The sequence below is a fragment of the Manacus vitellinus genome, unplaced genomic scaffold (genome assembly GCF_001715985.3).
Source record: "Manacus vitellinus isolate BGI_N305 unplaced genomic scaffold, ASM171598v3 scaffold_19_pilon, whole genome shotgun sequence".
Classification (NCBI taxonomy): Eukaryota; Metazoa; Chordata; class Aves; order Passeriformes; family Pipridae; genus Manacus; species Manacus vitellinus.
Window position 1 is genome coordinate 6,249,360 of NW_021939395.1, and position 25,935 is coordinate 6,275,294.

Below are 25,935 nucleotides of genomic sequence, written 5' to 3' on the forward strand. Positions count from 1 at the left end.
GGAAAATGAAATTATTGAAAAACATTTCCTATAGCCAAATAAACTTCATTTGAAGAAAAGCTGAGATTTGTAAAGTACAGCTCAGCTGAAGGAAAACTGATAGTTGAGTAACACTTTGTTTTGGGTTTTTTCTTAACTGGCAATTACTTGATTTTAGTAGGACACCCAAGACTGCATAAATATTTAACTGGAAAGGCCATGCAAGTGTGTGCATACATTTTGTGTCTAAAAATAGGTTTGTTTGAACAGGATTCAATTCTGACTTTGCCTGCTTCACTTTTAACATGGAGCAGAACTCCATGTGGAAAAACTGATGCCTGTTATTGGCCAGCTAGAATTCCCCTTGCTTGGCCCTGCCCTTTTTCAACTCGTCACTACCATGTACTTTCATTTAGTCAGCAGTAATATATGTAAATTAGTTCTGGGCATGAAGGAATAAAGAACAGATGGCTTAGAAAATGCTTTTGAAATTAGGGGTTTTTTTTTTAAAGTAGTTTTGAACTCTGCCTGATTTTTCCAACTTCTTTTACTAATTATTTGCATTTACCCTTTCTTACAATTCTAAGTTTAACATAACAAATGTGGAGTTAATATTTTTTAAACTTGGTATCTGATATGCCAGATTTCACTCCTTTTCCTAACAGAAGAATTGACAGAAAAACATGGCATTAAATAAGACTGCAAAATCACATTTTAATGCTACAAAAGTACAGAACTAAGTCTCCTGTGCTAATTGAGAGTGCTGACACACAGGTATACAGCGACTTTTCATTCTGAGCTCAGACCAGTAACAAGCTTTTGAGGAAAGCAAGTGTACATTACCTTGTCTTGTTTTCTGCTTGCTGAGAGTTGGTCACCAAGAGGCACAGGGACATGCCAAGGGAGGCCTGAGTCTGAATTTACATCTGTAGAGGTCTGTAGAGTGTATGAGGTGTGTGGTACGTGCCAAACTGCTGCCTCTACAAACTGTTATTCTTCCTGGAACTGCAAAAGTAAGAGCTCATACAAAGATTTTTATCCTTGATAAGTAAGTGTTGAGATCTGCTGACATTTGTGAGAGTGATGCCACTCTGTGAAGCATTGAGGGCTTAGGTTTGCACAGCATGGACAGCTGCCCCTGAGGAACTCTACTGGGCACCATCCACTTGTTCCACTGGCACCATTAGAACAGTCATAGATGGTGATTGATTTGCTGCCCACAGAGATGAAGTTTAAGGTCAAGGACAATGGCTGAATTCTGAAGGGAAGCATCTCTAATGCCATATGTCTCCTGCTAACCAAGCATTGAAAAAAGGCAATAATGAAAGCAGTTAATCTGCAAAGAGATGATACAAAGCTGGTGTGCTCTTAGGTTTGCAAAAGGTATCTGGAACTTGCTTCAGAGTTTCAACCCTAGTAGTAAGAAAAGAATGACTGAGAAGATGACTGATGCTCTAACTGTCAAACAGAGCACTTAAACAGTTCTCAGCTTTTAAAGTGACGCCCAAACTCATTAGGGAAGGGATATTAAGTTTTAATGTAGTTCTTCTAAAACTGGCATCTGATATAATTTTAGTGTGATAAATTTTGTTAGCAGACAGTATTTCATGTGTAGGTAGCTGGTACAAATAAATGCTCTCCTGTTGGCATTTCCCTTCAGTATGTTTTGTTCCAATTTCTGATTATTTGTCAGCACAGATTTCTCCAGGTAGACCTTGGTTTTAAACAACAAAAAGGGCAGAACTTGTAATATGGGGTGTGGAGACGGGGAAAGGAGGAATAGAATAGCAGTAATATTCTGTATAGAGCAGTCACAGTGGTGTCAGAGACTGTTACTCAAATCTCTGGTCTTGTTCTGCCAGATATCTCACTTACCTTCAGCAGCAGGAGTGCTGAGGCAGGATCAGGATCTGTGCAGGGGTGTCTGTAGTCACGGAGGTGTCAAGGAGGAATTTTCCAGCAAGCTGTACAGATAAAATAGCACCTGGCAGTTCAGCAGGAACTAGGTATAGTTGAAATGGCTCTATCATTTGATAAACAATATTTTAGTTGTCCCGAGGTGGTTATGTGAAAAAAGGTATTTGTGCCAGTTGTTGCATTACTGAAGAATGGAACAGGCCAGCTGAGCTTGCTGATAAGTGTGCAATGTTCAGTGCGTGGTGCTGCTTCCACCAGAACTGAACCACTTGGTTTGCTGTATGTGCCTGAGGCTTTTATGCCTCTGTGTGCCTTTCTGCTTCCACTGTGCTCAGGTGAAGGTTTCATATCTCAGCTTTTTATTAATATTTAAATTTGCCATCATTTCTCTAATCTTGTTTCAGATTATTAGCTCAGGATTTGAGTGGACTGGCTGAGATATGAGTTACACGAGCATGGGATGGGGTTTGTTTCTGCACAACTTGAAGAATGTTAAATTACAGATAGCTTATCATCTGGTAATGCCAATGCAGCAGATCCTCAGTGAGTGGAAATTTGCCTGAGATGTTCACTGCTAACATTGTGGGTATCAGGTTTACACCCACAGCAGACAACCTTTACCTCAAAAAGCTGACATTCACAGTGGATTTTGGCAGCCTTAGAAATTGGAATTCAGTGATAAACCCCTACTATCAAATTGTGGGGGGGGGAAAAAGTGTTTTGAAGGTTGCAAATTATTACAATATGGGAAATTTTGCATGGTAAGATTGTTGCATAAATTATGAAAAGCGGATTTAAACAAATATTGGCAATGTCCACACATACAGTTGTTACCTGTATGTATTTGATAACAGAATTGTTGTTTGATGAAATAATGTTTGGCTGTTTGGTTGCATCTCAGTATACTGAGTGTTTTAATAGATTGGTTATGTGAGAGAGGTGCAGCAGACCTCAGGAGGGTGAGACATCTGCATATAAACAAACTCGTGGTAGCAATGGATTTGAAGTGGATTGGGGCTTCTGAACATAATTTTTTAGTAAAGGGTGTGGGTAAAATGTTAAAAGCATGTATACATACACTTACCAAATACACCCAAGAAAGGTTTTAAGTGCAGATACCATTTCTGACTCAAGTATTCTAAGCTATAACAGCTGGATTCCTGGGGAGTGTTCCAGGAAGGTACCCCTGCACCTTTAATGTGACCATGTTCTTATATTCATTCATTTTGCTAACTGCTGTTGGTTATTACTTAATACTGGGGTAGATGGACTTCTGGTTCAAGCTGTCCCTGTGTTCCAAGTGTCCTCCCTTTATATCTGTATGTTTATTCCCCCTGCTATGTGGAGGGATAAGAAAGCTGAATTAGCTGTTGGTATTTTTGGATGTTACTGTTTGGCAGTGGCTGTAGGAGTTATCTCTGATGTTGCTCCAAGCACTAGAGAGCAGAGGATGGTAACTCTGCCTGGTCCCAGCAGTTACAAAGCTAGCTTTGCAAACCCCATCAACAAAATCTTGGAGAATTACTGCCTTTTGATACATTTTCATTAGAAGTCATTAGTTAAATATTACAGACATTAGGCTTTAGATCTCTTTAATGTTCCCAGTTCTTCACAGGTCTGTGTAGACCTGTGTATACTATGTAAATGACAACAGAATTTATCTTGGGTAGTTACTTGTCCCAACATCATCTCTCACATCTATGGCAGTTTCAGCTGGAGTTGCCTAAAATTATTTCTAAATAATGGGTAGCCTAGGCCTGCTGTTATTGAATTATATAATTAATTTGCCTTCATAATGGAAATCTAAATTTTTGACCTATTATGTAATGTAAAAATACCAAAGCTTGGAGAAAGGCTTCTAGTCTAAATTTCAATACTATGTTCTGTTTTGTAATTGTAGCGTGTCTGCAACAAGAAGTCTGCCTTCCCCCAGCCCAGGAAAATATAGGTCCTATTTTAACTCTTCAGTGTATGGTATTAATTCTTGATGGAAAGCTATTTGTGGTTACACTTAGGGTGATTTCTTTTAGTTAAACCTTACATGTTGGGTTTTTTCTCATGTGTCCTTACTTAGTCTGCTTTAATAAAGTTATATTACTTTTTATACAAAACAGTGATTTCTGATGCAGAGACTTCAGCCATATTCTAACTCCATGGCTGTGGCTGTAATTATATCAGCTAATGGCAACCACTGGCTGTAGGCCAAGTAAAACAATTAAGAACGATCTGAATGTTAGGTGAAACAATGAGACACGTGAGGAGTTTGGTAGTGCTTTAGTAAGTCTCTTAAATTCTCTTTACTCACCAAAAAGCTCAGTTAGTAGATCACTGTTTTTGTTGGAGATGAGCACGTTTGTATTCACGTCATACTTCAAAGCTTAAGAGAATAAAAAATTGAGCTGCCATCCTCACTTTAACCTTCCCTTTGCCAATTTAACTGGTTCTTAACCAAACTTATGCAAGTAGGTTTTTACAAATGTTCTCACTCGTGGTACTGCTTGCTGTCTGTTAACTGCTGTGTGTTTCCAACGTGCTGGACTGTGCACACATAGCTCCTCTCAGGAGGGGATTTTACCCCACTAGGTGTGTTTGTCTGTAGAATGGTATGTCAGCCCGTGGATTAGCTGTTTGCAACTTCCTTGTTACTAATCATGACATCTGCTTTGCAGAACCTCCTCAAGTCCTGTAGGTTTACAGGTCTGTAGAGCCCTTGAATGTTTTTATATTCACCCTTGAATTTTATATTCACCTTTGCTAGTAACCATGAATATTATTTGTTTGTATTTTTTTGACTGAATAATTAAGTTCTACAATTTGATTACTGTATTAAGTGTTTGATCACTGCAGACTATAGAATTTCCCCTTCCACTTCATGTTGTGAAGTTTAATCCTTTTTGAAAGGGATTTACAAGTTGCAAGTGGAAGAGCTATTGGTTTTGTAACTTCTTCCAAAAGCTTTCTGCTGCTTCATTAATAAGATTGTCACAGTAGCAAAACCAACTCAGGAAGGAATGACCCTCAGAACACCTGACTGTGGCCAACCAAGATCTGAAATAAATACCTAAGGAAAAAGTTGGAAATATTGATCCATGTGTTACACTGGTGACTGGATTATCAAACCGGTCATCATTTCATCAGGATTTTTTTTTTGTCCTTTATACTCTTCAGATGATTCATTAGATCCTTGAAATTAAAAAAAAAAAAAAAATCCTTTGAAATTCTGTTTTGTCTTCAACAGTGCCCTTAAAGATAGTCGTTTCCCCCCAATGACGAGGGATGAGCTGCCACGGCTTTTCTGCTCAGTGTCTCTACTCACTAACTTTGAAGATGTATGTGACTACCTGGATTGGGAGGTAAGAATGTCAGATGTCTTTTAAGAAAATGATTTTGATACCATGAACATCTGTAGCCAAAGTCATACTGTTTAAATGATCTGCATATATTAGTGCAGCTGTCACTGTGTTGCACTCTATACACATGGTTATGTGCATAGATTCAAGAGTTCCATTTTGATAGAACTGTCATCACCTTAAAAGTGTGAGCCATGAAAATGGAATAAAGTTGTGGGTTTGCCCACTTAGGCACTCAGGGTGGTCTTAGTGTCTAAGACTCCATCAAGCAAAGTGTTGTCTGAGCAAAGGTGTCCTGAGGCCTTGTTTGCAGCATAGCAAACACAGAAATGTGGTAGATCAGTCCATGGGCTCTGGAAAGGGGATGTTCCAGCATGGAAGCGAATCATCTGATGTATGCTTCTGGAAACAAACACTGCAAAAAACTGGAATCCTGGAACAAGCTGCCTTATTTAGCTTGTAGGAGCAAGATATTTGTCTTTCCCAAAACTTATTTGCTTTTGGAGTGAGTGGCCTGCACAGACCCCACAAAGCCTGTGTACAGTGAGGCCAAATAAATCACTACTCCTGGTTTTCTTTGCTCTTACGCATGGAGCTGAATCTGTTTTAATTGCCAGGTTCTAGGAAACCTGCCTGCATTCCCTGGGAACAGCAGCATCAAAGAGACTGAGAAGCAGATGCTGACGTATGTGTGGCAGAGTGTGCTGACGGAAGGGTTAGTCTGTAGTATTCTGCTTTTCCCCAAAATTTGGCATTAGACACTTGAAAAAACAAGCCTCTAGACTCAAGATGAACTTCTCATCTCAGTCATCGTTTTATGTTGCTCTTTGAGTCTGTATTTGAGTGGACATCAAAAAAAAATCTGAAATTGTCATACGATAGCAGATATGCTATAATGCCAGAGACACCACACAAGCTACAGTGTTTCCCTTTAATAATAATTTAACCCTATTAAATATTTAGAATTTTTTTGAGAGAAAAAGAGGTTTTCTGTTGTATTTACACATAAAAATATATATTGAATAGAAACTGTATTTGTTGTTAGAACACTAAAAGGCTTTGCTGTCTCAGGAAGAAGGTATCCAGCAGTAACCTCAGCATTATGAATTTAACAGTAGCTGAAAATTAACAAAAATGTGTTTCCTATTCACCTCATAATGGCAAGGGCTTCTTACCTTCCAGTATGTAATTCTGAGTTGGATGAATCCAGGTTTTCTTTGGGGTTTATCAGCATTTTCTCCATAATCAGAAATACTCATTTTTTTATGTAATGTCAGACCAAGAATAAATCTTAGCTGAAACTGTGTGTGCATTCTCAATAAGGTATTTTTTCAGAGAAGTTGTCTGCCTTGTCACTGAGCTGTTCACGTACTTTAAACAGTATTTTCAAGTAATCAAACTGTAGTGACTTAATACTAAACCAAGCTAGAAATCAAAATGGTGGAATTTTTCTCCTTCACTAGGTTGAGTTTTGGTAGCAATCATTGTGATGTTTTTAATTTAATTTCATTTATTATAATTCATAAAAAATCAGACTATGAACACGCTCTCAACATGTGAAGTGCATAATGAAATAGTATTTAGGTCGGTGCATGTAGTAGCTTAGAAATACTATTAGATGCTGTTTTATCATCTCAGTAATACATTTATAAGATGACCCAAATACTCATCCTTAAAGAAAAGCTGAAACCAAAGCCTGAGTTCAAAAATCCACTCTCCCTTGGAAAGATTGGTTTTAACTTTGTTCCTTGGGAGGCTTCTGGTTCATAACGAATACTGTGTTAAACAAAGGAAGCTTTTACTTTTTATGTCCTTTCTGTACTTTACTGCAGACTCTGTGAGACTTGTTAACAGCAGTGTAATCAAGCTTAATGCAGAACTCTAGCCTTGCTGAGTTCTGGATGATTTTACGGATTTTCACAATTCTTGTTGTAAAAGCTCTGACTTCCGAGGGAAGAATGGAGGGGTCAAAAATGTAATAGTCCTTGTGTTATCCATTTGCTTAGTTGCTGTCTCCTATTTCATTTAAGTTTTTTTAATTTTAGGGGTTTAAAACTTTTAGCAAATTCCTTTGAGTTCTAAGAAATGGTCCCAAAGTAGGTTTTCATGCAAAAGGGCCTGGGGGGCAGGGAGGTGATATATAAATATGAGGGGGAAAAAAATTGTAATTGCTAGTCCTTAAAAGAATGACTCATCACTGCGTGCCCGTCAGTGAGATGGCTCATGTCACCCATGTTTCTTTTAAGAGAGCTGCAGTTATGCAATATTAATGGCAAAAGGACATTTCAGGATGTCTAGAGTATGATGTAAAGAGATTCTGCATCTTTCATCTCTTGTAATGCTGAGATCATCCTGAAAAACATCAACCTGGTTAGAAGACCCTGTGACCGTAGGTGTTCTACTGATGGTCTTGTGGGAGCCAGTTCAGCAGTTTGCTGACAAAGGCCACAATATTTCAAAATTTCCAATTCAGGCAACTCACAGTGCTCTAGGGACTTAGAGACAAGGTCATCTGAAGACACATCTCAGGAGTGTCTCCAATATCCTGAAGCAGAGTCGTAGATCTTCTTTTCTCTGATTAAGAAATTACCTTCCCAAACTAAATAAATGAATATTTCAGTTGTAAATAATGATGCAAGATCCTTTTCCATCACAAACTTCAGTCAAGTAAACAGGAGATATGTATGAATTTGCTGCCTTCAGCTCCCACAAGGCCTTTAGCCTGTGTGCACTGGTTTAAATATTAACTTAAATAGTTGTAGCCAATAATGTTGACTGAAAGGTTGCTTTTCAGTGTTGACAAAGTAGGTACATTTAAAAGTTGTGGAAAACCTTTCCTGCCTGCAAGTGCAGCGACACCAACAGCTCTTGTAGCTTCTGTTCCTTAGAACAGAGAAGGAGTCTTGATCTCAATGTTTTATTTTCTTAGGACAATATTCAGTGGTCCCCTGTATGTAAATACACAAGGTCTGATGTTTAGGTGCTTATCCAAATTCCCCATGGACAGTCTAATGAGAATAATGTTATTTCTTCCTCTCAGGATGGTTGGAGAGTCAGTCCAAGGGGAACAGATTACTGAACTGTGTTTGGAACTTTGGGATGGAACAGTATTTAACAGGAGGGTTTCTTGAACTTTGATTTCAAAGTGGGTTTTGGAACAATTTTTTCTTAGATGTAGATACAGAGAGAGGTATTGTGGGCAGTAATTTAGCAAGTGCCAGAGGACTTGGCAAAACAATAAATGTGGTGTGTGCCTGTTTTCTCCCATCCAGTGGTGTATGTAATTGAGGAATTCATTAGAATTTGATATGTAAAAATGAACGTGAATGTGTTTAAATATGCATCAAAGCCTGAATTTCTGTTAAGGTCACTTCAGAAGTGAAGTTTAAAGCAATCCTTAGGTTTTGTTTTAGTCTATTAGCTTGAATTATAATTGTCAGTGGACCTAATTTTAGGTAGCCTCTGACCACTTACACAACAGGCCAGAAAGTTTAAAGCTACAAGTACTGGATTTATAGGATACAGTATTTCATGTTCTAAAGCTCCATAGAAATATTTCTGTTGGAGGAGGTTGGTTTTTGCCTTTCTGAGTCTCTCCTTATCTCACTTTCCTCTCCCAATAGCAACAGTTTAAATAGATTCCTACCCACGTGGGAGGCTGAAGCACAATCGCGTGGTGGTTGTGCAGCTCTGGAGGATACCTGTAGGTAGTAATTTCCCTAATCAGTGGTACCAGACGAGACAGAACTCAAACTCCATCTGCAGAAGATTGGTTTGTTTTTCTGAACTGCACAGACAGATGTTGTTGTTCTACAAAATGTTGCCAGTTGTGTATCAGTATTTTTAGTTTGGGAAGCAGCCCCAAGGCTGTGTGTGAAGGTGTTTGCTGGTCCTGGGAGGAATGATGGTTACAGTCAATGCCTTCCAAACAAAAACCCAGCCCTTACCTTCCCATCTCAGAGAGGGATGTTTTGGGAAATCTCACAGAAGTTTTCATTACTGTGGGAACACTGATTTCTCGAAGTCAAAACAAATTCCAAACTGTGCCCATGCCAGTCTTAGTGTGGATCATTCTTATTTCGCTTGTGTGTGGCTTTCATTTATTTAACTCAAGCCTGGTTTTGATTTAACTGGAGCTGAACAATGAAAAGCCATTTGTACTGGACTGAGAGTCCTGCTCAGCAATGCAGTTGGAATCCATGCTCCACAGAATCTTAGGAAATTTTCCCAACTGTGGGTGCAGTTGTTTTGCCTTGTTCATTCTGCTGTACATCCATTTTTTCTACAGGCATGGGCCTAAAACTCCATTAAGATGATGGTTGGTGAGAACCATCCCGAGCAGTGATAGAGTTTGAATGTTGCATCATACTTAATACATCACTAGTGCTCCTGCTTAGTTGCTGGTGAATCCTGTGGGGTCACTGTTATGCAAGAGGCTTGTGTAGCATTTAGAATCTCATATTCTGCAGGATTTGAAGGTGTGCAAAACCTGGAAATATTTAATCTTTAGTGCTTAGGCAACCGAATATAGACAGCAATAACATCATCAGCTGCAAAAACACACTGGTTTTGGAATAAACTCAGTAGGCTCATTTCAGTTTCTAACACTGTTTTATTTTACTTTCAGGCCCTTTGGGTTCATAATTACATCATCTGAGTATACAGATTTGATCTCTGGCTATTAGATATCCATGTTATGAAAGTTGGGGTTTAGGAGTGTTTGGTAATGAAATTCCTTGTTAAAATCTGAGACTAACAAGTTCAGTTCACTGTGAAGTTTCATTTTTCCTATTTATAAACAATGGTCAATTCCTAGGGAAACTCTTTGAGGCCATGACCAGCCACAAGAGACTCTTCCAACCATTTCTCCATGCTTATATCATATATAAAGAAGGAAAAGATTAAAAAACAAACTCTTAATATAAGCAAATAAGATAACTGAAGAAGTGATAGAGCTTTGTAAATATGCCTTATTTGTTTCTTGACTGCCATGCAGTTAGAGTGAAATAAGTTGTCTCTGGAAAAACTGTTACAGCATTTTTTGTTTAATTTTGTGTTCACAAGGAAGTGCCACACCAAATAACATGATTCCTGTTAAACATCAACTATTCATTTTCTCATACAATGTTGGGAACTTTGGATTTAAATGGAAATAACATCGTGGTTGTGTGGGCATGAAAATAAAAATGTCCATCTACTAATGCTTTGTGTTTATGCACAGAATTCAAAAGCAACTGAAAACTTTCTGGCAATGGAATATCTTTTATGGCATTCCTGATCTCAGCACAGGTACTCTCCACAGAATTATTGTACCTTGGAAACAGAGGGGCTTAAAAATGCCCTGGAAAGGTGTGCCCAGCCTTTATTCTGTTTTGGTTTTAAATTTTTTTGGCACTTCAACTTTTATCTCCATCCAGCTCCTTGGTATTGGTAATCTTGGTTTCCATGCTGGCATTTTACCATGCTACAATACTTAGTAGCATGGAAATAGGAGTTTGAAGCTGAGTATTTCGGAATATTTCCTTTTCCTTGTCATATGTTAGCAGAAATTTTGAAGGCTCCAGGCTTGAGTTCGTAGTGTGACAAATCTGTGATCGTTCAGTTGTTGCTTTGAACTAAATTAATGCTCTTAACTGAAGCCTCATTAGGTGTGGCAGCTCTTTAGTTGTGTGCAGATTGTAGCTGGTGACCAGGTGATTTTATTGGCAGCAGCATTGCTCACAGTGTCAAAGGAGACAGTAAACTTGGAGACAGAAGGACTTTTGCACCACAGCTGGTTTTCCTGCAGCCCAGGAATGAAGGAAGCTCCATGGTGTGGAGTGGAGGAACATCCCTGTGCCACTGCTGAGCTTACGTGGCCGTGAGGTGAACACCTCCCAGAAGGGTCATACCCGCTGCGGTGCTGCAAAATGGTGTTAACCACTGAAAGGTTCATGTTTTGGGTCTTATCATGTTAGAAATCTGTACTTTTTTTCTGGTAATGTACTAATAAAGCTGCTGATTTCTTGCAGGTGGGTGTACATGGCATTAGAATAGAATTCATCAACGAGAAAGGATCAAAGCGCACGGCCACCTACTTACCGGAGGTTGCAAAGGAGCAAGGTCATTGTTGCACTTTATTTCATATGATCTGGTGAAGAATTTAAACATACCTATAAATCTAAAATGCAATATTTGACCTTGCACTGATGTCAGATGATGGAGCAATACTTAATTGTAAGAAGACTCTTATATAAAATGCCAATTACATGCCTGTGTCAGTCCTCTATGGGGATTCAGTAAACTGTAGCTGTTTTTTGAGCCAGTCATAAATGCAGCATAGCTGTAGGAAAATAAAATATGGAGGGGTGATACAGTGCTTTCAGCCAGGCTAACAGTTGTTAAAAGCTGCCAATTTTTGTATAGTTGTTAGTCTGTGATATTAGGGACATGCAGAAGCTCTGCTAAGTGATGGGATGCCTGGGCAATTATCGTAACAGCTGATTTATTCCTGAATTCCCAGAGATCAAGTTGCTTTTCAGTTGGGTACTTTTTGCTAGTACTTAACTCCTCTTACAAACATTGACTTCCCAGGGTTTTTGATGGATGGAAGAGAATTATTTTCAATTTGAAGGTCCAAAGTAATGGCAGTGAAATTCCCTTTTAATAGAGGCACAGCTTTAAGTTTGTAAATTTAAAAAGCTAGAGTAGATTTTGTTGAATAATCATCTTTTGGACCATCTTTTCGACCAAGCAGCTCTGATTCAAAGGTCGATGGTGTGTTTCAGTCTGTCTCAATCTTTTACATTTTGCATTGCTGCTTTTTTTTTTCCCTCTCTTTCCTTTTTATATTTTTATATTTGTTTGTCCTCAAAGGGTTTGGCTGATACCTTTACTGAGGATCATCTTTAATTGATAATTCTCTTCCCAAATAGTTGCTTAAAAGTCTAGAGTCATTCCAGGCTTTTTTTTAAAATTTGGGAGTGGAGGGGGGGTGTGTGCAGGAGGAGGGTTGTGTTTAAATTTCTAAATAATTTTAGTAGACCATACATTACAATCTGACTCTTTAAGTCTCCAAAACTACCCATTTGTATTTTGTATGTACCCAAAACTACTGGGTTTTTTGAGTTTTCTCATGTAACAGTGTGACTAATGTATTGCATCTTTTGGAAACAGCATGTCTAACAGCTACTTAAAATATTAGGCTTTTTAAAATCAACAAGTAGGAGTTTTGAATAGCGTAAAGATTTTATTCAGAACACTAATGATTCTTTATTTTTAATCCATCACTTCTTCTATTACCCAGACACCTATAATGTAATATATAGTAGTTCTAAAACTACACATATCGCTGTAAATTTAAGTGATATTTATGAAGAAGTTCTGATCTCTGGAATTCTCTGCACATGTTCAACTAATAATTCTTTTCAATTTTACTTTATACCGAAATTTAATTTTCCATAGCCATTTATAGTGTATAAAGTGACTGTGATACATGATCATACCTGAGCGTTTGGGAGAAGTTAAATTTTATCTCTCACCTCCAGTCTATGACACCTGGGTAGAGTGGCTTCACTTTTAGAATATTTCAACTGTAAAATCATATATAAAAAATACATTTTGTTTGTAGAGTGAACTGTGTGTGTGAAGCAATCCTGTATGTTGTGTTTCCTTCAGCTGCTCTGAAGTAGGGAAGAATGTTCTGGTCTCTACCGAACGTCAGCAGGGCCTCTGTCCTTAACAGCACCACACCCCGTTCTGTGTTTTTGCAACATCTGTTCTTACTGCTGGATTTCTCACTAATTTTTGCTACTGTAAAATTCAACAGGATGGGACCACATTCAAACCATAGATTCCTTATTGAGGAAAGGAGGCTACAAAGCTCCGATTACTAATGAGTTCAGGAAAACAATAAAGCTAACCAGGTACGCACCGGGATACCCACCTTAGTCCTCTTTTGTAATGCTGTGAGTGTTCATTCCTGGTAAGTGCTCCTCGCAGATGGTAACAGTAACCTTTCCTGGATGTGTCATTAATGATCTCTTTGTTTTCACAAGAGCAGTATGGACTTTGGAGGATCTGTATTAGTGGCACTAAGCAAGAAGTAAGAGGCAGCTGTTCAGTACCAGGGCACGTATAAATCAGGGTACCTGCAGATTTCATTTAGCTCTGCATGTTCCAGCAGTGCTTTCCCAGTGTGTTCCTTGGCTGTAGGGGGTGGTCAGGGCTGTGGTTAACAGGGATTACTTGCCCTTGTCAGGCTGTATTTGGGCAGATGGTGTGTGGTAGGGCTGCTGCTGTACGTCACAGAGGCCCCTTGGTACCCCTGGATTCTGAGAGAAAGTTTTGAGTCTCTTTTATTCCCCTGTGGAGTACAGGTTTCCCTGATCTTAAGGTGTGAGACATGCAAGCCATGTACTGCTTTGACAGCCAGTGTACCAGTGAAACTATGTCAGGGTATTCTCAGGAGCGAGGACAAGGATTTAATATTTTATTTCATACTAGTTTAGTTTGATTTTGCTAATTTAATAAAATGTGGTCTTGAGGGCTCTGTGGGAGCCAAACTCTTTTAGAATTAGCAGCAGATACTCTGCCTGTAATATTGTAGCTACGTGGTGAAGGGTGGAGGATTGAATGTCTATAAGAATGGCTCTAAAGCTCTTTATTTGTATAAGCTTGCACTGTAAAATGACTGCTGAACTTTACTTACCTAGTTATCTGTGGAGAAATAGGAATTTTTAAAATTTTATGTTATAAGGAATTCTTGATCATTTGTACTCTTCAGGGAGATAAAGATTTTGTGTCTCAATGACTGTTCAGAATTCTGGATTCTTGTAGGAATCTAATTATTGTGGAGTAGCTCTGAGTAAGAAAAACATGCTATTCTGAAGGTAAAATTAGGAAGGAAGGATTTACAGAATCCAGCCACATTTCCAAATGCAGAACCCCAATTTCCTTTTAATTTATTTCAGCTGCACACCTTGTTATCTTTCATTCAGAAAGAACAGAAGCTATCTGGAGATAGCTGAGGGCAAGAGTAACAGTGCTATAGTTCACCAGTGACAATTTCTGTACACCTTAGTAAATAAGGAATATATTTTTCCTAGAAACAAAAATTCTGTAATTCTTCTTGCTATGTGATTTTGTTTGGAGCAACAGCATGGGAGCACAAAACAAACAAAAACCACCCTAAAACTCACACACCCCCCACCACCAAAAGAAACCACCGAAAGCCATGTGTTTGCTGTATTTCAGTTCACAACAATGAAACTGCTACCAAAATCAGTGGCCTCATAAGTGGAATGAACAAGCTATAATTTTTGATGTTCAGAAGAAGTATTTTTTTGACTGTCTGTTGTACTTGCCTAAAACCTCAGCTTCTGCTGACAGGTTAGAGACAGTAGTATTAAAACAGTGACTGTTTCCCAGCATTAAACAACCTGTTTGAGAACCTCATTCTAATACCTTACTGTCATATACAAAAATATCTACTGGAAGAGTGGAATAAGGGCTTCTAACTTCTTTTTTAAGTCTGTAAATTAAAGTAAATGTCCTGTGTGTGAAGAAAGCTTTAGGCTGATTAAAACTAATCTGTCACTATCTTCACTTCAAGTTAATACCCAGCAATTATGGCCACGGTTTGAAAGAGAAACTAAATAACAGTAGCACTGAAGGACTTGTACCAGTTGTAGGGGTCTGGAATGCAGAGGGACAGATTCTCTTCCATCTGCTGAGCTGTGCAGAGGTCCCATGGTTGGTTCTGAAGTGTGGGGATTCCACTCCCAGCCCAGCTCTCCCACCGGGTGCTGCGCTCCGTCCCCACCGATTCCAGAACAGCTGCAGCTGCTCCCCTCAGCAGGGCCCAGTGGTTGTTGGTTAAATCATGTTCCTTGTTGTCAAACAATACTGATGCAAGTTTATCCAAATTATTTGATGCCAGGGCCTGGATTCTGCTTTTATTTACATAGAACTGGCCAGTGTTCTCGTGGGACCTCTCCATTATTTTTCAACCATCTTGGGAGTCAGGAGAGGTCCCAGTTGAGTGGAAGTTTGCACATGTTCCATTTTTAGGAAGGGTGGTTAGTTAGTACAGTCATAGGTTTCTATTCCCTCTACATCGAGCAACACAATAGGCAACCATTTTTAACAGTTCTGTTTGCCTAAAATATTTTTTATGAGCACTTACGTTGTGATTTGTGATGTGATTCAGGAATGACCCTGACCATTGTGGCAGTTCCCTCCCTGCCCTTGTGCAGCTGAAGTCAGTCCTACTCCCAGTATCAGAAATATGGAGTTGTTATCTCTAAACAAACCACCGGTGTAGCATTTCTAGTGCTACTTGCACCTTCCTGGTAACAGGTCCTGAATTGGCTTCTTCGCTCTTTTCCAGGTACCGCAGTGAGAAGATGACGATGAGCTACACAGAGTACCTTGCCCATCGTCAGCATCATCACTTCCAGAATGGTATTGGGCACCCCCTTCCACCATACAACCATTATTCCTGACACTGAGCCGCATGACCAGTCACTGGACCTCTCTGCAGACCTCTTCCCAGGAGACCCTGCCCCTTCTTGGTCTAGCTATCTCTATTACTGTACCATTTTATGATGATAGTTTCCGTTGCCATGTTGAGGCTCCTTAGTTGGTTCAGCTCATCATGGCAACGGGAGGGAAAACTGGGTTACTACAAAGATCCCATACTTTTTTATTATCTATTCACTGCAGATTTTTTTGCAGCATATACCCTTGGGTTTTGTATGAAAATTTAAATTTCTACTTCATTAACATTGAATTATATCAATCAAGGCTTTCTGTGACTGTGGATGGAAGGAAGAGTTTAAGGATTGCAGTTAGGGATGCTTTGCTTAGCAAAAAGGCATTCATGGCTTATGCATTAGTAGGTGTGACAGGGAATGAAACATATCAGATTCAGGTATTAAAGGAGACAATGAATTGCATTTTCATAACATTCTTAATAATGTGTGTACAATATCTCACCCTCACAGTAAAGATTCCACGTAGCTTTGTACATGATCTTCAGACCCAGCACATGCAGCCGGAGTGCCAAGGCTGACACACAGAATGCTTTTTTTTGGATGAAGAGAAGCGATTACATGTGCAGTGAGAGGTGATGTTAACGTGGCAGCATTTTCAGAATCAAGTGGCCTAATTGGTAGGGCATGACATAATCCAGCAGGCTCCCAGATCCCTTTGTCTCCCATTCTGTACTGGGAATCACGGGCAACTCAGCCCTGTCAAGACTCGTCATTATAATGCATTTGTAATGAGATGATGCCTTTCTGATGACTCAAATTAGGAGTGACATTTGTTTTCTAAAAACAGGTTGGTGAGTAGCAGATGTCATATTAGGAAGAAAATGGATTTAGATTTTAGTGCCTTTGACTATAACATAACTATATACTTATATATGAAATTCATAGGAAACATATAGCAAGTACTCCAGATGTTCTAGCAAACCCTGTTGAAGCTGCTATGGCATCAGGGTTTTGGACATTTTTTTTTCTTTAAAGTGAGATTATTTTTTTTTAATAGTGAACTTATTTCAGAAAAGAGAAATCCCAGTTTTGTTCTTTCATCTGCACTTGAACTTGTTGAGTTTTTTCAAGTCATGAATAGTTCAATCAAGTTAACTATTGTTTAAGAAAAGAAAAAAAAAGACTGTTGTGAAACAGCCAGGACAAGTATGCCATAATGTTACATGTTTTCATCTATTGCAGGAATAGTGCTTGAGAGCTGTAAGTACTGTGTAATAATTCTGATACCCCTCCACACAGTAGAAGAAAGAAAACCGATTGGAACTTTTTCCTGCTGTAAAAATAGGATTTAGTAAAAGGTATGTGTGGTATATTTGCAAGCCCAGTCGATGGCAGGAGCTCACTCCTTCCTCCTGTGCCTGCAGAACTCCCACTGCTGCCTGTTGCAGCTCGGTGCGTGTTCTAGGGGACAGCACAGGCCGTCTGTTACAGAAAAGACCTTCCTAATATGTGTTAGTAAACCACAGTAAGCAGAAATTCCAGTTATTTTGAATAATGAATGTTTGTAAATATAGAGATATAAAATTCAAGTAGATGAAATCCATTAAAATTCAGTTGTTATAAAAAAAATTGGACTAACTGTAAAGATGTTTCAATAGGGTTTCAAAACCAGATAAGGATAAATTATGCTCATCCCTTATGCGAGGTTAGCTCTGCCACTTAATTTCTATGGAGGTTCTTGTAGAAGGTCTCTGATATTCCTTCATCCACAGCATTTATGTCCAAATATTACCATTTTCAGTTGCAATGCCTTAATTTATAAGCGGAGGGCCTGAAATTTCAGGAGCCAAGAGATGCCAGCCAGAAGCTGCAAAAATTAGTAGATGTTTATACAGAGGCTATTTTGGATGATACTGTTGTCTTGTTTCTACTTGGGGATCACTTTTAGATGAATTAGTCTTCAAGTGGAAATGTGAACAAGTGGCTACCTGATAGAGTTGTGTTGGTTTTTTTTCTTGCCCTTATAGGGAACCTGAGCACAAACTGAATCATTCTGCTGCAAAAAAAAAAAAAAAGTCATCCAACCCCATCTTTATCTGTCATCTCGTTACAGCTCGCTCGTGCTTCTGCATGAGCTCATTGTTAGAAGTTTTTTAAAAAGATCTATTATATATAAAAATATATATGTATTGAAAGGTGCTAATCAACCTCAAGAAGGTCACGTGACTGGTCATGCGGATCTAAAATCATATCAGATTTTTTAAAAAATCTTCGATATATGCAGATGTTATACAGAATTTCTTACCAGTGTAATAATGATATACTGATGAATAAACAATCCTGCAGGTTTTTAAGGACAAGGTCAGCAATACTTCCCACCATGGCTTGGGGGAGAAAAGGATAGTTTTGTCTCCTTTTTGTATACAGCATAATGCACAATGCATTTTTGTCTATCTCTTAGTAGCTGTTGCTTAAAAATATAGTTAAAGGGTGTTATACAAACTGTAAAGGTGTGCTTTTGAACCGAGCTCATGCCAGACCCTTCTGGACCAGAGTTTTGTATCACTAATTAAAAAACTGTTACAGAGTCTGTGGTCAATCAGATTGTATGATATTTCTCTCAAAGATTGGAATAATCAGTCTACCTACAGTGTTTCTAGGGCACCTACCTCCTCAGCACACAGTGCTGAAACTGCTGCAGATTGTTTCTGTGTAATTGTGGGTTTCTTTGTACCAAACGTGCAGCTCACTGTGACATGCACTGGAACAGAATAGGTCTGTTTGCTTAAAGCTGATCAACAATTGCTCTCACAAATGTCATTCCCTTGGAGTTATGTTTAAGTACCTTTTAGTTGTATTGTTGGGGTTAGTTACAGATTTGTTTTTCATTTGGGGTACTTTATAGAAGTTAAGGTACAACCAAGTAGCTTATATTTCACTGTTTGTTAAGTTGAAATGCTGATTTTTTTTTTTTTAATGAGCACTACTCAGTTTGCCTTATTCCATTAAGGAGATTGTTGGGGGCTTTTTTTCATTCTCTTGCTTAATGTTCCTAAAAACCCTGTTCTGTAAACTGAGCTCGACAAACCAAACCGTAGACTTGACGTGGAGCTGTTACTTAGTGATGCTTCAAGTGGCCTTCCCGCTGCCGCCGCAGCTCTGCCGCACCATCCCCGCGCTGCTGCCACGGCAGGGAGGGCACAGCCCTTCCTGACCTCAGAGACACTCTGGAGCCCAGGGGGGCACAGCCACTGGCACACCTGGCGTTTGTATACGGACCTCTACTTGTCTTCAACCGTGCGGGTTTTTAAAATTGTTGTCTGGAGTAGGTTACATCTCTTATGTGTGTTAGATCGAACCAAAGAAGCCTCCAGCCATGCCCAAATGCTGCTCCTAAAGCCTGCCTTCCAGTCCTTACAAAATCCCTGCAGGATTAAATGTGTTAACTTTTTTATTTTTGTACAGTTTCTAACTGATTTTTGCTAGTGATGTTAATTAAGTTTATTTGGGGAGTCTGAATATCTCCTCCATTTAAATAAACTGGTGACTTTCCTTTTATGTTAAAAAAAAAAAAGTTAAAAAAAAAAAAAAAAAAAAAAAAGAGAAACCCAAAGTGTGCCTCTCAGATTTAAGGGTTTCTGGTTACATTTATTCTTAAGACCAGCAATGATTCTTTATATACAAAGATATGTTTTCCTCATTTTTTTATTACTGTTAAAGAAAAAAAATAAAAAAGAAAAACCTCTTTCTTTGCTCTGGACCCAGTAATTGCGCTGGTACATAAACGCACTGAGAAAACAAACTTTTGTTTGAAACTTTTGTAACAACTTATGACTGTTTTTGTATATCAAAGTTGATTCTTTTCAAGATATTTGGATCTAGTTTCTAAGTTATTTTAGCGTTTTATATGTTACAAAAAAAAAAAAAAAAAAAGAAATTACTTTAAATTGTTCACCAGCATCTTGAGTTATCTTCAATGCCATGGTGACACACAGTGGGCTTAGAGCTACCTGGAGTAGCTTGTAAGGCCTCGCTCTTTTCCTTCCTTCCTTAGCAACTTGATTGATTACAATAATATCACAGATTACCTGAACCCCCTTCCTTTATAACTAGATCCTCCTTCCTTCCACATTTAATTGCTATTAGTGTGAAGAAACTGTTGAAATGGGCATTTAATATAAGTACGGCTTAAAAAGAGAAAAATGAGGAAAAAGAAAAAAAAATGCTAGAAGGTTATCTGTGGGTCTGTGAGATATGGCTGTGGAAAGATATTGTAGTAGTTTTAACACTATTGTTATTACCTTTTAAATCATTTACCCAATAAAATAAGGAAAAAGAATCACCATTTCTTTTTATGTCTCTCTGCTTAATTGTGTGGCTTGGTCAATGTTTTTATTTAAGCATTTGTACCTGGTCTTAATGTCAAAGGCTAATGGTGTGTTAGAAATATTTTCTTGGGATTAACTGTCTTTCCCTTTTGTCTGCTGTAGGAGCAGACTGGGGGACAGGTACCTGCAGCTTTCAGTCTAATTCAGAAGGGAGTCACTCACCACTCCAAGTTAAATCATTTATATTAGTTACATTAGTTATTATTTATATCAGTATATTTATTGGTATTTATATCAATTGCTAGTTCAGTTTTATACTTTTTATGTTGAACTTTACACATGGAATTCTGTCCAGGCCTGAGCTTCTTCCTGTGACACAGGGAAGTGGTTTCAGTCTTTTTAAGCAAAATTTGCTTGCAGAACCAGTTGTACTGGTGTAACCAGTACATGGCCTACACCACTTACAGACAGATTGGTCAGCACAATATTGTTGCAAAATGTGTATCAAAGAATCTCTGTCAAAGCCCCAGTCCAGCTGATGGCAAAGCAAAGTACCCAGAGAGGCAAAACCCCGTTGGAAAACTTTGTTCCCTGAGCCAAATTCTTGGTGCACCGAGAGACACTTTCTGCTGAGTCCTTTGTAGGATAATTCCTGAGACAAAGCATTCCATCTCCATGGAACTCAGGTCTGATTTTAGAAGGGGTGTGTTTGCCTGTGCCTAATGCAATATTCATAGTTCTGCTGGCTGTAGATGCAAAGTCTTTGAAAACAAACCAGTGGGATCCATGTAACCTTTGGATGTTGAAGACTGATGCAGCCATTGCTCCACTTGCTCCAAACCTGCCCAAGTAAATAGCTTCCATTGCTGGTTTTGTATCTCACAGCTTTGGTATCATTAGTCTGAACTGCATAAAACCTTCCTAAAACCCTCAGGTCATTGAAATGTAGAGCTAGTTATCACTTCCTACCCAGAGTTTCCAACTCTTCTCAGTACTTTAGCCAACTCTGCTGTTATCATGCTATTAAAAAAATCAAACTAACAGAGTAATATTGAGGCTGGTTCAGAGATGGAAACTCGCTTATTCTTACGTATTTGGTGGTACTAAACAATGAAAGGCTGATTTCCAGTTAGTTATAGAGAGCTGTTGAGAATAATTAGCAGTGCCTGAAAAGGGAAATTGCTTTCTTGGTTCATCTCAGGCTGCTGTACAGCACCACACTGTATTTCTACTTAAAGCTGTTACATCAGGGTTTATACTGTTCCAGAGAAATTAAGCTGGATAATTGATTTTGTTCCCCAGCTGCCTGAAAAATTAAAACCTCTAAGATGCATATATAATTATACAGGTGGGCATATCCAGTGTGTTCTTTTTCCAGGAACAGTATTTGCCAGGAACCTCACACAAGGAAATAACCTGCTTGTCTGAGCTACACTGGGTGACAAGAATACATTTATCTAGATTGCAATAATATCAATTACAGCCAGAAGCATTTCTGAAGTGCATTAAAACTACTTTGCCATCACCTCTGGTCTGGGGCTGTCCAAGTACAGTACTGCAGCAGCTTTCTGAACAAAGTTTTGAGCTGAAAACTTCTGTACGTGTTCTCCCACCTTCTGCTAAAGTGCCATGAAATGGGAACTATAAGACTGCCAAATCTGGGGTAGGAACAGTGGAGGAAGCCTCATGGTACTGTAACACTCTTTCCTGAGCTCTTTACCTGAAAGACAAGGACAGGAAATATTTAAACAGTGATTAAAGGACTTATGTCCCACAGTGAGCTCTGCCAGTAAACTCAGGCTGTTGCTGACTGGCAGGTAGCAGGCACAGGTCATACTGAACTGCTTAAGACTTTCAGAAATCCCAGTAACCATTGTTCTCCCAGGAACTGCTGTGTGCAAATGGATGACATCAGGCAGTACAGACTGTTTCAGACAGAAACCTCTGTATTTTGTCCTGAGTTATAATTGGCTAATATTTAGTGCCTCTGTGACTCTTGACTGTTAATGTTACAAACTGAAGTGTAAAGGCAATTTTGGTTTTCTTACCTAATTATAAAAAGTCTTAAGCAAGACAAACTCCAGGCCTGGCAAAATTAGAATGATAACAAAACTGTCCAGTATCCATTAAAATGCATTTATTTGTTTTAATTCAAAGTTTTAACAACTATTTGCCCAATGATCTGTACTTAGGGCACAACAACAAAAAAAAATCCCATCATCAGACCAAAATACAAAAACAAGTACACAAATTACCCCGTATTTGTAAAGTTACCTCATAACCAAGGTTTAGCACATTAAAAAGTTTACAAAATTCATAACACTCTTACAAATTATTCAGAACTAACAGCATATGTGGCAGTTGAGCCCATCCACGTCCACCCTTGCCCTTGCCAAACAATTATGTGCCTGGACAATGCTGTGCTGGAACTAGAGGGTGGGGTAACCAGATCTGCAAGTTTCCAAAGACCCCTTTGTGGTCCAGCCCAGCTCCAGCTCCCTGGCACAGCGTGGATGGGGAGAGCAGGGAGTGCTCACTGGTCTGCCTGCTGCGTTCTCTGCAGCATTGGGATAATGACTCAGTAAATGCAGAAATAATTTAAAAAAGTACAAAATTGACCCTGAAGAAAAATAAAATTATTTATAAAACAGCTTGGCTTTGACTAAGTTACACCAACAGCTGCAAGACAGATTTACAGCAATATCACTTAGAGTACGAGATCACAAAATCAACAGATTCCTTATGAGTCTTGTCACCATAAAACTGAAAGCATCAAAGCTGACCTGTCTACCTATAGAAACCTTGCACCTCCTACCTGGGCTGACTGGGCCCTCTTCCTGGCTTTTGGCCTTTTCAGAGCTTTGTTAACAATTAGGACTAATTTAATTCCTAAGAATCCACCTCGAGTGAAACAATTGCAACACAAGAAAACAGCACAACTCTATTTTCCATTAGCTATGGATGCATAGAAAAACAAGTGCTTCTGGTTTAGATGCAAGACTTAGGACATAAAAGTACAGTCATTTAACAGTTGCAAATACCATTTCTGAAAGGAAAATACAATTGGGCTTTACAAAATGATATCAAATATACACAAATATCAAAACCCTGATTGTGGCCAGGAAGAGAAATTACAATTAGGTACTCTCTCACCTCAAGATTTGCAAATGGACTGACTTTTCCTGTCTCCCAAGTTCAGCAAGGCAGCAGCTGCTCAAGCACACGTAGGCTTTGCCTATAAGCAGCATTTTTGAACTGTAAGAAGCTGAACCAAAACCAGCTCCAGGTGTGTGTTCATAGACTGGCTTTTCATCAGTTTATACGTGCATGGTTCATTTTCACCCTTCAAAAGAAACAAGATGCAAATTCTCCTTTGGTGGTTAAATAGCAAGAAGCTAAATGAATAAATGAATAGATAAAGCTCAGACACTGTTCAGTGTCTGAGTCCTTGGAAAAATAGCACTGCAGGGGTCCTGGACAGCTAAAGCTGTGGCACAAGGCAGTGGGTGCAGAAATGATACTGGCTCCCTTCTGTGCTTTGGAGGGCTGCATAAACAAACCCATCAGTAAACAAGTTTATTAAAGTTAATAATGCTCCATTTATGGGTACATTTGGAGGGAAATGTAGCCACTCGGTGGCAGCAGGAGCAGTTTCCTTGCTCCTTGTTTCTTTTGAAGTGCCTACAGTACTATTAGAGGGCTCTGTTCAGACCCCTTAATACATACCAGTGTCTCTGTGAAGGCCAGGCAGCAGCACTGCACAAGGATTTTTTTCTGGGATTGTGCCCAACTTGCTCTTGGACAGTAAATGAGCCCACTTTGGGGTGAGATTTTACACTCAGCTTCAGCAGTGGGGAATAGCGGTTGTGGCTGTCAGCCCAACTCCTGCCCCCACCTATTGCCAGTGTTGCCACCACAAAGGACTGGGGCACATTTGGCCAGGAGGACCAGGACAAGCCTTCACTTGTACACGGCACTGCAGCTCTGTAAAATCTCAGCACCAGGTACCGGGCAACAGCTTCAAGTTCTCTTGACATGGATTGTGTGCGTAATACCCCAGCAGAGAAAGCAGTTGGCTCCCAGGAGCAGCAGGAGAGTTTTGTTCTTTCATTTCCAGCATAAATAAGCATAAAAGCAACCGAAGAAATCATCTGTATAGTGTACAGCTGTATAGTATGCCTATAAAAGAAACCTTTAGGGGAAAAGAAAAATCAGCCTCTGTGAGGGAAAACAACAAATACCTGCTACAGAGATGAAGCTTTCCTGTTCTTCCCCATATCCTGCATGCACATGAAACAAGCTCTGGCTGATGCACATTCCCAACAGATACCAGAGATAGATGAGGAGTAAAGGGTAAAGGATGTGAAGTTCCATGATGGTTTCTTCAAAAAGTTTGTTCCCTTTCTGCTCCTGTTCTGACCTGCCCCTCCCTTCAGTGGAGCCTCAGCCTCGCTCTCCCTTCTCTCTCAAGGAATTGCGGATGCAGTTCCTTGTAGTGGCTCACCATCACCAAACATGAAATATTAAGTTTTAAAAGCCTTCAAAAAGGGGCACAGGGAGGGAGGGAATAATTGTGACTTTTGGGCCTGTCACTACAGGAAAGACATTGGGGCTCTGGAGCACGTCCAAAACAAAGCAACAGAGCTGCTGAAGGGTCTGGAGCACAAGTCTGATGAGTGGGAGCTGAGTGGGCTCAGCCTGGAGGAGGCTCAAGGTGGACTTTGTCACAGCTCAGATCCAGGGTGGGAAGGAGGGCAGCAGTGACCACTCAGTGGCTCTGCTGTCACAGCCAGTGGTGCAAGAGGTACAACTGCACCAGGAATCCCTTCAGCCAAACTGCCCAGGGATTTCCCTCATGTCAGCTCTGCCATTCCTCCTACTGAATTTTAAGTCAGCCAGAAGAGCTAACAAATTTTGCATTCCAAGCAAAGAGCCTGCACTGAGTGAGACACCTGAGCTCATTTAAATGCTCCTGCAGTTTTAATTGACCAGAGGCAGTCAATGGTGGCAAACAGCAGCTGCTTTATACTTGTTTGGAATGCCCTGAAGCATATGACTATAAATAGGAAATGCTATAGTTTAAAAAAAAAAAAAAAAAAAAAAAAAAAAAAAAAAAAAAAACTGCTACCTATAGAAATGTTTCTATTAACTACAATATTCTGAGGGGAAAAAAGGAAAGATTCTTTAAAAAACAGGAAAGATTTTTTTAAAAAAACAAAAAACTTTAAGTTAAGCAAATAATAATGCTAAATAGTATTTGGCAAAATTTGGCTAAAATCATTCTATTGTAATACTAAATATTCCTTCTAAACAGAATTGAATCCAACATAAGGCATTTTGCCGAATTCTTAAGTAAATAAATAAACCATGATTGGTAGTTGACAGTAGCTACAGGTTGGGAAGAATCAGTATTTTGCTCAGCACTGCACAGGGGATGAAGTATATTAATAAGGGACAGGCTTTAACATCCAGCATTGGCATCTCCCAGCAATGCCCATCACAAAGGACTGAATCTGCTGAAACAACCAGCAAGAACTTCCATCCCTTCAGCAGCTCATCCAGTGATCTTCCACAGATGGATTCAGGCCTTCAATGCCAACACATTCTTTCTTTAGACCCCGCTTCAGAAGATATTCCCAGTTTTCCTGAGGCAGCAGGGAGAGTCCACAGTGGAATTCCTCATGTACCAACACTGACTGACAGTGAACTCTGTGTTAAATCAGGTGCTTATCTTCTGAGTTGAATTCTAATTAAAAACATGAGGAGCCACATAGTCTGTGTAACTCACACCAGCTCTATATGCCTGAGGGACAGTTCAGGTATATGCTGCATGTTCTCAAATTGTAAGCATACACGTATCTATTCTCTTGTATGTGTATATATGTA

General features: G+C 39.3%; 1 protein-coding gene across 1 annotated transcript in view; it reads left to right on the top strand.

Annotated features, from left to right (window-relative positions):
- The window catches only part of LOC103766659 (AMME syndrome candidate gene 1 protein), a 92,238-nt gene extending 72,175 nt beyond the window's left edge, over positions 1–20,063 (top strand). Inside the window, 4 exon segments of the mRNA XM_029959148.1 lie at positions 5,135–5,249; positions 11,258–11,348; positions 13,054–13,150; positions 15,616–20,063. Of these exon segments, the coding sequence (XP_029815008.1) occupies positions 5,135–5,249; positions 11,258–11,348; positions 13,054–13,150; positions 15,616–15,730 (418 nt within the window). The 3' untranslated portion in view covers positions 15,731–20,063.
- The last annotated feature ends 5,872 nt before the right edge of the window (positions 20,064–25,935 follow it).